Source organism: Aegilops tauschii, chromosome 2, assembly GCF_002575655.3.
Source record: "Aegilops tauschii subsp. strangulata cultivar AL8/78 chromosome 2, Aet v6.0, whole genome shotgun sequence".
NCBI classification, from domain to species: domain Eukaryota; kingdom Viridiplantae; phylum Streptophyta; class Magnoliopsida; order Poales; family Poaceae; genus Aegilops; species Aegilops tauschii.
In genome coordinates this window covers 600,656,650-600,670,487 of record NC_053036.3, presented here as the reverse complement: position 1 = coordinate 600,670,487, position 13,838 = coordinate 600,656,650, and the positions used below count along the sequence as shown (strand labels likewise).

Here is a 13,838-nt window from a genome sequence, read left to right as displayed (position 1 = left end):
TCCAGTCGTCGCACTGCTCCGGGTGTTTGGAGCGCAGACTGTTCTTGTGTTCATCGACATACGGGGTCACCAAGGTAGAGTTCTGTAGAACTGTGTAGTGTGCTTGAGACCAAGAATGCCCGTCCCTGCATATTATTGAGTCCGCTCCTAGCGTGCCTTTTCCACTCAGTCTCCCCTCATACCGCGATTTAGGGAGACCTATCTTCTTAAGGCCAGGAATGAAGTCAACACAAAACCCAATGACATCCTCTGTTTGATGGCCCATGGAGATGCTTCCTTCTGGCCTAGCGCGGTTACGGACATATTTCTTTAGGACTCCCATGACCCTCTCAAAGGGGAACATATTGTGTAGAAATACGGGCCCCAGAATGACAATCTCGTCGACTAGATGAACTAGGACATGCGTCATGATATTGAAGAAGGATAGTGGGAACACCAGCTCAAAACTGACAAGACATTGCGCCACATCACTCCTTAGCCTTGGTATGATTTCTGGATCGATCACCTTCTGAGAGATTGCATTGAGGAATGCACATAGCTTCACAATGGCTAATCGGACATTTTCCGGTAGAAGCCCCCTCAATGCAACCGGAAGCAGTTGCGTCATAATCATGTGGCAGTCATGAGACTTTAGGTTCTGGAACTTTTTCTCTGGCATATTTATTATTCCCTTTATATTCGACGAGAAGCCAGTCGGGACCTTCATACTGAGCAGGCATTCAAAGAAGATTTCTTTCTCTTCTTTCGTAAGAGCGTAGCTGGCAGGACCTTCATACTGCTTCGGAGGCATGCCGTCTACTTCGTGCAAACGTTGCAGGTCCTCCCGTGCCTCAGGTGTATCTTTTGTCTTCCCATACACGCCCAACAAGCCTAGCAGGTTCATGCAAAGGTTCTTCGTCACGTGCATCACGTCGATTGAAGAGCGGACCTCTAGGTCTTTCCAGTAGGGTAGGTCCCAAAATATAGATTTCTTCTTCCATATGGGTGCGTGTCCCTCAGCGTCATTCGGAACAGCTAGTCCGCCGGGACCCTTTCCTAAGATTACGTGTAAATTATTGACCATAGGAAGTACGTGATCACCGGTACGCATGGCGGGCTTCTTCCGGTGATCTGCCTCGCCTTTGAAATGCTTGCCTTTCTTTCGACATTGATGGTTGGTCGGAAGAAATCGACGATGGCCTAGGTACACATTCTTCCTGCATTTGTCTAGGTATATACTTTCAGTGTCATCTAAACAGTGCGTGCATGCGTGGTATCCCTTGTTTGTCTGTCCTGAAAGGTTACTGAGAGCGGGCCAATCGTTGATGGTTACAAACATCAACGCGTGCAGGTTAAATTCCTCCTGTTTGTGCTCATCCCACGTACGTACACCGTTTCCATTCCACAGCTATAAAAGTTCTTCAACTAATGGCCTTAGGTACACATCAATGTCATTGCCGGGTTGCTTAGGGCCTTGGATGAGAACTGGCATCATAATGAACTTCCGCTTCATGCACATCCAAGGAGGAAGGTTATACATACATAGAGTCACGGGCCAGGTGCTGTGATTGCTGCTCTGCTCCCCGAAAGGATTAATGCCATCCGCGCTTAAACCAAACCATACGTTCCTTGGGTCACCTGCAAACTCAGCCCAGTACTTTCTCTCGATTTTTCTCCACTGCGACCCGTCAGCGGGTGCTCTCAACTTCCCCGTCTTTCTTACGGTCCTCACTGTGCCATCGCATCAACTTGGCATGCTCTTCGTTTCTGAACAGACGTTTCAACCGTGGTATTATAGGAGCATACCACATCACCTTCGCAGGAACCCTCTTCCTGGGGGGCTCGCCGTCAACATCACCAAGGTCATCTCGTCTGATCTTATACCGCAATGCACCGCATACCGGGCATGCGTTCAGATCCTTTTACGCACCACGGTAGAGGATGCAGTCATTAGGGCATGCATGTATCTTCTGCACCTCCAATCCTAGAGGGCATACGACCTTCTTTGCTGCGTATGTACTGTCGGGCAATTCATTATCCTTTGGAAGCTTCTTCTTCAATATTTTCAATAGCTTCTCAAATCCTTTGTCAGGCACAGCATTCTCTGCCTTCCACTGCAGCAATTCCAGTACGGTACCGAGCTTTGTGTTGCCATCTTCGCAATTGGGGTACAACCCTTTTTTGTGATCCTCTAACATGCGATCGAACTTCAGCTTCTCCTTTTGACTTTCGCATTGCGTCCTTACATCGACAATGACCCGGCGGAGATCATCATCATCGGGCACTGGTTCCTCTTGATCTTCAGCAGCTTCCCCCGTTGCAGCATCATTGGGCACATCGTCTGGTTCCTCTTGATCTTCAGCAGCTTCCCCCGTTGCAGTATCACCATATTCAGGGGGCACATAGTTGTCATCGTCCTCTTCTTCTTCGCCATCTTCCATCATAACCCCTATTTCTCCGTGCCTCGTCCAAACATTATAGTGTGGCACGAAACCCTTGTAAAGCAGGTGGGTGTGAAGGATTTTCCGGTCAGAGTAAGACTTCGTATTCCCACATTTAGGGCATGGACAACACGTAAAACCATTCTGCTTGTTTGCCTCAGCCACTTCGAGAAAATCATGCACGCCCTTAATGTACTCGGAGGTGTGTCTGTCACCGTACATCCATTGCCGGTTCATCTGCGTGCATTATATATAATTAAGTGTGTCACAAACCATTACAGAACATCATGAATAGATAAATAAGTGACCAAATTAATACAAGTTCATCATCACATTAAAACCAAAGTACATACATAGTTCTCATCTAACAACATATAGCTCTACAGAGCATCTAATTAATTAAACCATACATTGAAACTATGTAAAACATTTCAATGCGAAAACAAATGCGATCATAATCGCAACCAAGGTAACAATTGATCCAACGGCATAATGATACCAAGCCTCGGTATGAATGGCATATTTTCTAATCTTTCTAATCTTCAAGCGCATTGCATCCATCTTGATCTTGTGATCATCGACGACATCCGCAACATGCAACTCCAATATCATCTTCTCCTCCTCAATTTTTTTTTATTTTTTCCTTCAAGAAATTGTTTTCTTCTTCAACTAAATTTAACCTCTCGACAATAGGGTCGGTTGGAATTTCCGGTTCACATACCTCCTAGATAAATAAAATCTATGTCACGTTGGTCGGCATAATTTTCATAAACAATAAATGAACCAATAGTTATAAAGATAATATATACCACATCCGAATCATAGACAGGACGAGGGCCGACGGGGGCGGATACCAAAACCATCGCACTATATAATAACAAGCAATAAAATAGTAAGAAAATTAGACAAGTATCTATCTAAAGCAAGAATTTTTTTTCTTTCAGAAAGAAGATAAGAACAAGAGGCTCACCACGGTGGTGCCGGCGACGAGATCGGCGCGGGCGATCGACGGCGGTGAAGACGGGAATGGGACGTGACGGGCCGCTAAACCTAGACAAATCTCGAGGAAAATGGAGCTTTGAGGTCGAGCTTCGAGACGAGAAAGCTTAACTAGTGTGGCTCGGGCATTTCATCGAACACCTCATGTGCATAGGAGGTGAGGTAGAGCACCACAAAGTCCTCCCCTCGCCGGCCAGAGAAAAACAGAGCACTGGAGTGCTCTGCTCGCGGGCGAGGGGTATATATAGGCACCTCATTGGTCTCGGTTCGTGGTATGAACCGGGACTAAAGGGCAGCCTATGGTCCCGGTTCAAGCCACCAACCGGGACCAATAGTGGTGGGCCAGGAGCGAGGCCTATTGGTCCCGGTTCGTCCCACCAACCAGGACCAAAGGGGCCAGACGAACCGGGACCAATGCCCCCACGAGGCCCGGCAGGCCCCTGGCCTCACGAACCGGGACCAGTGCCCCCATGGGTCCCGGTTCTGGACTGAACCGGGACTAATGGGCTGACCCGGCCTGAACCAAAGCCCTCTTTTCTACTAGTGACAGAAGTGCCCACAATAAAGTTTTTTGGCAACAGGATTATTGAAGGAGAAGATTTGTCTGACGAGCAGCTCATTCGATGTTTCATGATTGTTGCCCTGTCAACTGTGTTGTGCCCAACTTCAAACAGTAAACCAAGCACGAAGTACATGGGATCACTAATAGATGTCAGTAAAATCAGAGACCTAAATTGGTGCAAGTTCACTCACATGTGGCTGTTGCAAGCTATTAGGAAGTATAAAAAAGAGAAGACGAAGCAAAACCGCTTGACACTGACACTAGGAGGGTGCATATACCAACTAGTGGTACATTTTCTTTTATTTTTTACCTTCTTTTTCTATTTATAGTTTTTGTGTCTTCCTTTTTCCTTTCTTTTCCTTTTTTTCATCAAAACAAGTTGACATCTGTTATTCTTTTTTTCTTTTTCCAAGGTCTGCTTCCTTGACTTCACAGACTTTGGAGCAATACAAGTACCATCAATCATGTATGGAAAGGCAGTCTTGTCAAAAATTTCAGTGATATGCTCATAGACCAAAATGGCATGTACAGACCAAGTAAAGTAAGTTTTTCTCATATATACTTATTTCTATCTTTGTTTGTATTCTCTGTTTCTAATGTAACGACAGAGAACAAAATAGCAGATATTCTGTTGGGCCAGGGTCAATTTAAGAGAACTTTAATTTCTTTTACTTTGGTCTTTTTTCACACATGTAGATAAAAGATGAATCTGAAACATGCTATGCTCAAGAGTCATTCAGTTGGGCCAGCACGATAAATAACTCAAACTTAAGGGCTGCTATTGACAGAACAGTGGGGAATTCTCTTCCCGAGGAGGTTCCCCCCTAATCTTATTTTTCTATTTTTATTTTTCTGCATGCATTTATGATTTATTTTTTCATTTCATCATTTTCTCACTTTTTTGTTTCTTCACATGTATCAGGTGAAAGAAGAGATATACACATCATTCCAGTTTTACATGAAAGATGAAAACGTAAGCACTTGCATGAAAGCAAAGAATTTGCTTTTAAAGACCCTGGAATTAGTGACACCAAGAAATGGTGATTCAGAGAAAACTTTGAAACTTGAGTCATCCGAGAAGAGCCATAATACAGTGAGCAATCAACACTGGTCAGGATCTACTGTAAAGTAAACTCAGTGGAGATTATGAAGAAGATGAGGGTAAATATCCTATTGTTTGCAAAAGAGAACCCTGTTTTTTACAACCATGTGTTTAAAGCACTGTTATTTGTTTTTTAATTCTATTTCGACAGGCCTTCTACTCATTTACTTTTTCTCTTTTTTTATTTTCTATAATTATGCTCCCTTTTTTAGGAACGACTCTACTTCGAAGGACTAAGAGGGTGAAACAAATCAGCGAACAATCACCTGCTTCAATTGAAACTGAAAGAATGAGCCATGAGCAAGAAGTATTCCAAGGAAAGAGTGATGAAGGGGTTGATGTTATTGGGAGCTCAAAGTTAGAAGATGCATATGTAAGTTCATGAATCTTTTTACTGTACTTTTTTAGGATATATTCCCATGTTCTTTTTCCCTTTTTATTGTCCATTTTTAAAACTCTTGCTACTTACCTCCCACATTTTTTCAGAATCAAATGGACAAGGGTAATGAAGAATTTCAAGAACACAACAACAAAGAGACAATAACCACACAAGAAGAAATTCAAGATCAAGTGAACACAAGCAAAGATGATACAGAGGCAGTGAAAGCACCCCAAGAAGTGAGCATCGAAGATGGACTAGGAAGAGAAAACAAGGTTACAGTGCAGAACAAGGTGCTAGAAGTGAAGATCAATGAAACAAGAGCAGAGAGCACGACAAGTTTTGAGTACTTACTTCTACCAGACAACACTGCTCTGTTACCTCAGATTCAGAGCAAAGAAGCTGGAAAAGGAAATGCATCAAGTTTTTCCGGTTTCATGAGCCAGAAGACATCCAGTAATGAACATATCTCCCAAGTAAGAAGTTTTAACTAGCTACTTGTTACTTAACATCTTTCTTTTTCTTTTTACTACTTTTGTTATTTTTTAACATCCCATGCTCCTTGTTGTTTTTTTCTCGACAGCAAAAAGACGACACCAACGTGATCAACCAGCAACAGAAGGGGTCCTGCAGCAAAATAGATTTCGACATAAATGTCACATTAGCTGCAGGTACCTTTAACTTTTTTGATGATCCTTTTTCCTTCGCACCATTTTTCTGGTTCAAAACTGAAGAAACCAGCAACAACTATTCATTTTGGTTTCATTTTTTTTGGAACTGATGATCATCATTTGCTTCTCAAATCTAGATGAGGATGACGCAAATGACCATGAAGCAGACAAGCATGTCATAGATAATGCTATAGGAAACAAAGACGAATCCTGGGCTGATTACTTGGATAAAGCAAGGCAAAAGTACTTCTTCTATGATGATGACACACCAACTTGTCGTATACTCGAAGATATGGATGACTGCGGGAATGAAATAACTGAGCCTGAGCTATGGCGTCCTGTGCACATGGCAACAAAGGAATATAACGAAAAAATCGAGGTGCGCAAAACGTAGGAAAGGAGCCTCATCAAATCAAAATATATGCCCCCATGTGTTATATGTTACTAGTGTAGACACTTTATGTCTTTAACTCGTTTTCTTTGGTGCGTCAATAATCAGAATGCAAAGAAAATCATTGTTCACCAGACAATGAAAGAAAGGGAATCAGGCAACTACCATCAAGAGCAAGAGATCAAGAGCTGCGAGGTTTCATCTTCTTTTTTCCTTTTCAATATTTTTTATTTAATCACTTTTTTTAGAAAAAGATAATTTTCTGCCTTGTTGCTTTCAAGCAACACCTTCATCCCCTGTCCTTTTTGTGTCAACAGTTTTCTGTACATTGCGCGCAACAGCAACAAAGTGTTGGACAAAGATGCACTTCACCACGTCCACTGACCGCAATAACACCAGACGGAGGAATAATTGACCTGGTTTTTTTTCTCTGCATTTTGCTGCTGAGCAGTTTCTGTTTTCTTATGAAATGTTTTTCATTTTTTTATTCATGGTCTTTGATTTTCTCTTGCTTTCTAAAATGATACAGACATCACCAAACACAAGCATTCGAAATGAGTGGAACGAGCCGCATACATGCTATTCTCCTGGGAATAGGAACACAACTTACAAGACAACGACTACCACACCAAAGTACATTTTTCTTTTTTCTCTTCTTTTTTCTCCCCATTTTTTGATTTTTTTCTACATTAGCAGTTTTCCTAGGCACATTTCTTTGATTTTCTCATATTTCTTTCTTTTTTCGTTTTTTGATACAGCATTTTTTCTCAGAAGCCACAATGACAGGGAGAATTCTGTTCCCAGAAAGAGCTAACATTGAATGCAATTTAGATGGGACAGAGGATAACCCTATAACGTTCTTGGATCATAACAGTGTAAGTATTTTTCTTCTTCTTTGTGTTGTTTTTCCTAAAAGCTGAAGTCCAAAAGAAAATATCCCAGAATGTCTATAGTTTCATACTTATATTTTTTTATTTGTTGAATTTTACCAGGCATCACCAGAGGTCCAAATCCTCAGTCAAAGTCCTTTCAAACAGTCCTGCAGCAACTTAGTTGATAGATCAGATGATCACTATAACACCAGACTCTTCTTAGGGAGTACAAGCAGCTCTAGGGGCAAAGAAAATATACCACCTAAAAGGGTAATACAACCAAGCAAATTTTTGTGCTTGCCTTATGACCAAGACAGGGGGCCCATCATGAGATACGAGCTTCATCTATATCACAACATCTTACTCCTAAGCGAGAATAATTACTACAAAGGGTTAGGACACTTTTTTCCCTCCCAGACCACCGACTTTTTGTTGAGTTGTTCGTGTGTGTTTTTATTTTTTCTTCCTTCTTTTTGTGCATCTGAAGTGTATATAGCAGTTCCCCCCTTGCACTGACATTTTTTCTGTGGACAAATCATGAAAATGCAGGGACTACTGGGCAATTGAGATTGATAAATGCAGAGTGTCATTGGAACAACTAGGCAATTCATTCAAACCATCAGGGTGGGTGGAGTCATATGTCATCAATGCATACTGTCGAAAATTATTCAGAGATAACCACCCCAGAACATCCCAGAGGCACTACTTTTTCCACACGGCGGCAGTGAGTTCCAATACAATCTTGTTTTGATGTTTGTTTATCTCTCACTTTTTTCAGTTGAAACTTTAATTTTATCTTTCTTTTCTTTTTGTTTGTTTGTAATAGGAGTACTTTTTGGAGAAGTGGAGGACTGAAGTGGGGAGACTATCTTTCAAATATAAAGTTCTAAGGAGCTTCCACAGAGCAGGGAAAGCAAGACGACTAGAGCTGAGCAATGAAGTAATGTCTCAAGCCAGTTTTTGCTCACCAAAACACTTTTGAAGTCATTGAATTATGGTTTCTTGAATTCCATCTACATTTTCATTTTTTCATTTTTGTTCGTTCTAATTGTTCTTTCCTACTCTTCATGTGGATCATTGGTTTGTCTTCCTCGTCGACTTGAAAGCACGACAGTTCATATTCCTTGACTCAAAGTACGCAGAAAACAGCGAGTACCACACGAACATCAAGAACATGATGGTTATGCATCCTTCCTTTTTAAAGAAAATCAAGAGAATTTTATCTTCTTCTTCCTTCCCCCAAGATTTTGTTGTCTTATTATAGGATTTTTTCCAGATAACAAAATTTATCAAAGCGTGGCGTGATGCTAACCTGAGAAACATGGGGTTCAATCAATATCAAACAGCATATCCAGTATTACCGAAACAAGTAGGGAGGTAAATCATAAACAACTTTTTCCAATACCATTTTTTCATATGAAATATCAACTATATTTTTATTCCCTCTAATGTTTTTAAATTGATTTTCCTCATCTGTTGGTTTTTCTTTTTTCTCACACCCCCCCTTGAAACAGCGATGATTGTGGAATTTTCACAATAAACAAGATGCAAAATTATCGAGCAAGGAACCCGTTGCAGACAGTATTCCAATCAAAAGATGTTCCAGATGCGCGCGTGAGACTTGCTGTTGATCTACTATTCAGCACTCACAACGAAATAGATGAAGCAAAGACACTTGTCAAGGACTTGTGATACAGAACTGTATATCTTTTCCCCTATTTTTCCCATCTGTCATGTTTTTTTTTGCGTTTGCAACTATAAACAAATATCCTTTTTCTTGTCTCTCATTTTAAGGTTTCTAACTAGTTCATTTTTTTGCACATCCTCACATGGGCAAGCAGGTCAATCAACTAGAATATTTCTGTCATACATGGAGGAACAATACCAGAACGTTCTTCAGCAAGATGATAAAAAACAATCACAAAAGTTAACGAGACGACAAAATGTCCAGTGTACATGGAGGAACGATACAATTTTTTTCTCTTTTATTTTTTTCCTTTTCTTACTTGAAAGCGAATCCAAAATGTAAAGCAGTGCGTGTATTTTGACCTCAAGGATTTTTTTACCGTCATATGCATAGTTGTAGAAACTGGTCATTAACCAGAAAACAATCCCATGTGTATAATGTTGCTTTCATGTCAATATCAAACATCGGTTCTTAAGCGTTTTTATGATTATTTTTTATTTTTTCAAGTTTGATTTTTCTCCCTCGCCCAGACATTAACCAGAAATTGTTTTTTCGTGTTTTTTCTCCTCTTGTTTCTATCACTTCTCCTCCTTCTTTCTTTTGTGCAGGTTTTCAAAATTCTTACTGGACAGAAGATAGCTAAACAGCACAAGCAGAAAAGTGGATCAAGAACCTTAAGTAACCAACTGGGGTAAGGTAAGTGTCGCTACCCCCACGTGAAACATTTTTTCCCTGGTTTTTTTCACAGTACAAATAAAAGATAGAAACATCGGCATTTTTCTTAAAAACAGTAGCAAAAGTGCTATCATCCATGAACCATCATATAGTTCTGTTCTTTGGTTTATGTTCGTTGGCAGAACGAGGACCACACTTGGCTCATTTTTACATTTTTTCAGTGCTTGCGGGGACAATAAAAAAACCAGCCAATGCCTTCTTGAACTTGTAGCACCCAGTTTCTCAGTTTCCTTTTCTCGCCTTCTTGCTCGGTTTTGCATGAGCTAGCTGCTTCTCTGTAGATGTCCCAGCAGAGGCTGCAAAATTTTTAGGGCATAAACAATTCATCAAAATCAGATTATATGAAGTACAAGTCCATTTTTTATGCTGAAAATTACTTGCTAACACTCAAAAGAAAAAGTTTTTTTTGCTGGGAAACCTGAGACATGTTTGCGGCTGAATTTTTCTTTCTGAGCCAAATTGACATCTTCAGTACTTGCAGTACAAGAACTTTTATAATGATCAGGCTTCCCACAGCGACTGCATGTGACTTTCTGTTTAGATGCTAAACTTTCCATGAAAGTTTTGTAACGTCCTTTTTGTGGACGCCCTTTTGACACTGCAACATCAGGATCTTGAAGTTTGTCTCCATAGCCATCATGATGCGGTGCTGCATTAGTCTCTGTTGTGTCCTTGTCAACATTTGCTTGTTGCGCTTCTGCAAGTTCATCCTCTTTAGTCATCTCATCCAACCTTTGTTGCACCCTTTCACATTCTGCTACAACATACAGATATTTTCTGTTTGTTGATGCACCGTCCGAGGCCATCTCATTGAGCCTGTTGGATAGCAGGGTATACCTTAAGTGTTGACTTCCAGCAGTTAGTTCCAAAGGAACATTGAAACGGATGTCCCGTATGTCCATTGTATTTTTTGGCCTCCACCTGTCTATGTAATATTTTTCTGGCAGCATAGACATGTTGAGATGAGAAAGGACTCTCAAGACATGGCAACACACAATGCCATCTTTCTGAAATTTCCCACAGATACAACTGAACAACTGTTGCTGCAAGTTCACAATCACAACAAATCTTCGCGTTCTGAAATCCTTTTCAGCTAGCATTGGTGTCTTGTAGACTTCATATTTCACATTTCTCTCAACCTCTTCAACATGCAAATTCAGCACAAACTTTATCTGTCTTTGGAATCTGTAAAATATCTTTCTGTTGTACATTTTTGCAGCTTGTATCTCAAGCTCACTTCGTGCCCAGAATGTCGGCGAAGTTGTTCTTGTGATAGAGTCTTGCTCCCTCTCCTTATCTTGTATGGTTTCTGAAATCTTCTGGTACTCTTGGAGGAAGCTGATCACATTGTGAGTTGACGTGATGTTGTCCTTGAAAATGGCGTTGGTGCCTTCACTACACGCAGTAGAGTGAATGAAGGGGAAGAAGTCCGTCTTGAAATACACAGGGACAAACCTTTTCCTTTTCTTCCACATGATTTGGAAATACTTCACATGCCCAATGTTGTATTTCTGGATCATCTCTGTCCACAATTGCTCAAACTCAGCCACCGTCAGAGAGTTGTGAATGATGTCACTGAAATCATCATGCAGTGTTTTATTTGCTGCAAAAGTCCTAGTACATTTTTCCTCAGCCTTCTTTTTAATATGAAACAAACAACACCTGTGGCAGATATGCGGGAAAACTAAAGGGATAGTTGTCGTCATCCAAGCATCCTCGTCTGTTATGATTGTGGACGGAGATTTCCCACCCATGCAATGCAAGAATGTCTCAAACAACCATTGAAAGGTGTCAGCTGTTTCATTCTCTATGATAGAGCAAGCAAACAAACAGTTCTGGCCATGTCCTGTGACACCAACAAAGGGAGCAAATGGGAGGTAGTATCTGTTTGTCTTGAATGTTGTGTCGAAGCTGAGGCAGTCTCCATACAGCTCGTACATTTTTCTAGAATACCCGTCAGCCCAGAAAATGCACAAAACTTTACTTGCGTCATCAGAGACTTTAGTTGTTTTGAACGCATAGTAAAATTGTGGATCTTCAGCTTGTCTCTTCCTGAAATATGTGAGCACCTGCATCATGTCATTTTGATTGCTCTCTTTGCCAATGGCTGTTCTAACATTGCTTACATGCTTTTTGGTGTAAGGAGTGTTCCCGCCTCGCAAGTAACTTAGGATTGCTATTATTTGTCTTGTTGGTAGCTAAACAGCATTGAAAGTTCGGATTAGGAGTTTCTCCTCCTCTGTCATGTAGTTATGAGAACGAAGGTATTTCACTTCTGTGTGAGGACTCAAATCATGTTTGTGTTCTAGGTTTATGGTTGTTATCACCCACTTCTCATCCTTCTTGGTGACAATGAGCTGAGCTTTACACCCTGCTATTGCAATGGTGTTTGCTTTTTTCTTCCTTGCGTTGCGATAGGGCTCTTGTCCTGTCTTCTATTGCCTTGTGTCACATCGTTTCTTCTTCCTATTCTCTTCTTCTTCTTCTTCTTCATCAATTACTCTTCCTGACCGATTGCACTTGAAAGTTACCCGAGTTGCTGCACTGCCTCCTTGTTTCTTGCCACAATAGCGAGATGCTTTAATCACAGAAAAACCAGCAATTGAGGCATACTCATTGTAAAAGTTGTAAGCTGCATCATCCGTATCAAAGACCATGTCCACATGGGGTACGTGATGCTTCGCACTTCTTGGCTAGCACTCTGAGCAGCTTCTATACTGTCATTTTCAAGGAAAATCAGTATATCTTCCTGTGTCAATTGTTCAACTTCGTCAGCTGCACCACTGTTTTCTTGTTGTCCAGCAGTTACAGCAGTCATATCAGAGCTTCTTTGCAACAACGTTGGAGGCAGATCATCCTCAGAATCATTGTCACAAGGATTATCAGTTGAATCTATCAAGCAGTTTTTGTTTCCTCCATCCATCTCCATATCTCTGTCCCAGTTCAAATAATTCAAGCTTTCTGTAAAATGGTTGTCAACAAAAGGTTCCACCTCTTCTTCATGTTGTGTATCAAGTTGAGACAAACACTGATCTGCAGAACGAGCATCAGGTCGGGCTGTATCTTCGGATGATCTCCCATATCGCCCAGTTATCATGTACATATCATTCTGCAGTTTTTTCCAGAAAAACAAAGAACAATCAGAGAATTTTCCATAGTTCTACCCAACAGGCACACAATTTTTGTTTGTGCGACACAGATAGAAGTTTAAGCACCAAAAAACATACCTCAGTACGGACTAGGTGATCTTCTTGCGATTGTGAGGATCCGTATCTAGCCCCCTGGAAAAATAAAAACATCATTCAGTTACTTTTTTGTCAAATTTTTACTGCTGACAACAACAGTTTATTCTTTTGTGCATGTACATATCGTTGAAAGAGTACATTTTATTACTATACATTTTTTTGGGATTCTATGTTAAAAGAATACATTTTACTACTATACATCAACATATATGACAAGTCTGTTAGGGGGGTGGGGGTGGATGGGCAAATAACCTCTTGTTCAGCAGCAAGGAGCAGCTGCATGTATGATATGGGGGCATCATGCACCATGGTCTCTACCTGCATATTCATTCATTTTTTATGAAAAATATGAGCAAAGTCTTGGTGCCTTTTTCCCCCTTCTATTGGTCACGACATCATTTTTTTCGCAAAATACTTACAAGGTGTTGGAGTGGTGGAGACATTTGAGTGGACTTGCCCTTTGAAGTGTCTCCCCTCATGTTTGTATGAAAGCCCACCTGCGCACGACAGTGTTTTCAGACTATTTAAAGACAATTTTTTTGGCAAGGTGGAAATACCTCTATGCTATCAACATTATTGTAGCTACAAAAGAGAGATGTATGCATTACATTGTTTTGGTCATTCCCATGCATTGTATTGTCATCAGCAGCAACATACACTGGGTGTTGCATCCAGGGGTATGCTTGATATGGCATTTCATTCGGAGAAGCAGAACTTAACCATTGTTGTTGCTGGCTTATATGGGTGCCCTGCATTTTGTAGTTTCAGAGACTCT

At 40.9% G+C, this 13,838-nt stretch overlaps 1 protein-coding gene and 1 pseudogene across 1 annotated transcript; one reads left to right on the top strand and one right to left on the bottom strand.

Annotated features, from left to right (window-relative positions):
- The first annotated feature begins 4,112 nt into the window (after positions 1 to 4,112).
- On the top strand, positions 4,113 to 6,143 carry LOC109754633 (uncharacterized; annotated as a pseudogene).
- A 3,897-nt stretch (positions 6,144 to 10,040) lies between these two features.
- LOC109754632 (protein FAR1-RELATED SEQUENCE 5-like) lies at positions 10,041 to 11,758 on the bottom strand. Its single transcript, XM_020313551.1, has 2 exons — positions 10,237 to 11,758; positions 10,041 to 10,114 (listed from the first exon to the last, which is right to left on the bottom strand). Exons 1-2 carry the CDS (start codon positions 11,756 to 11,758, stop codon positions 10,041 to 10,043), a joined length of 1,596 nt encoding a protein of 531 aa, XP_020169140.1.
- Positions 11,759 to 13,838: the final 2,080 nt, after the last annotated feature.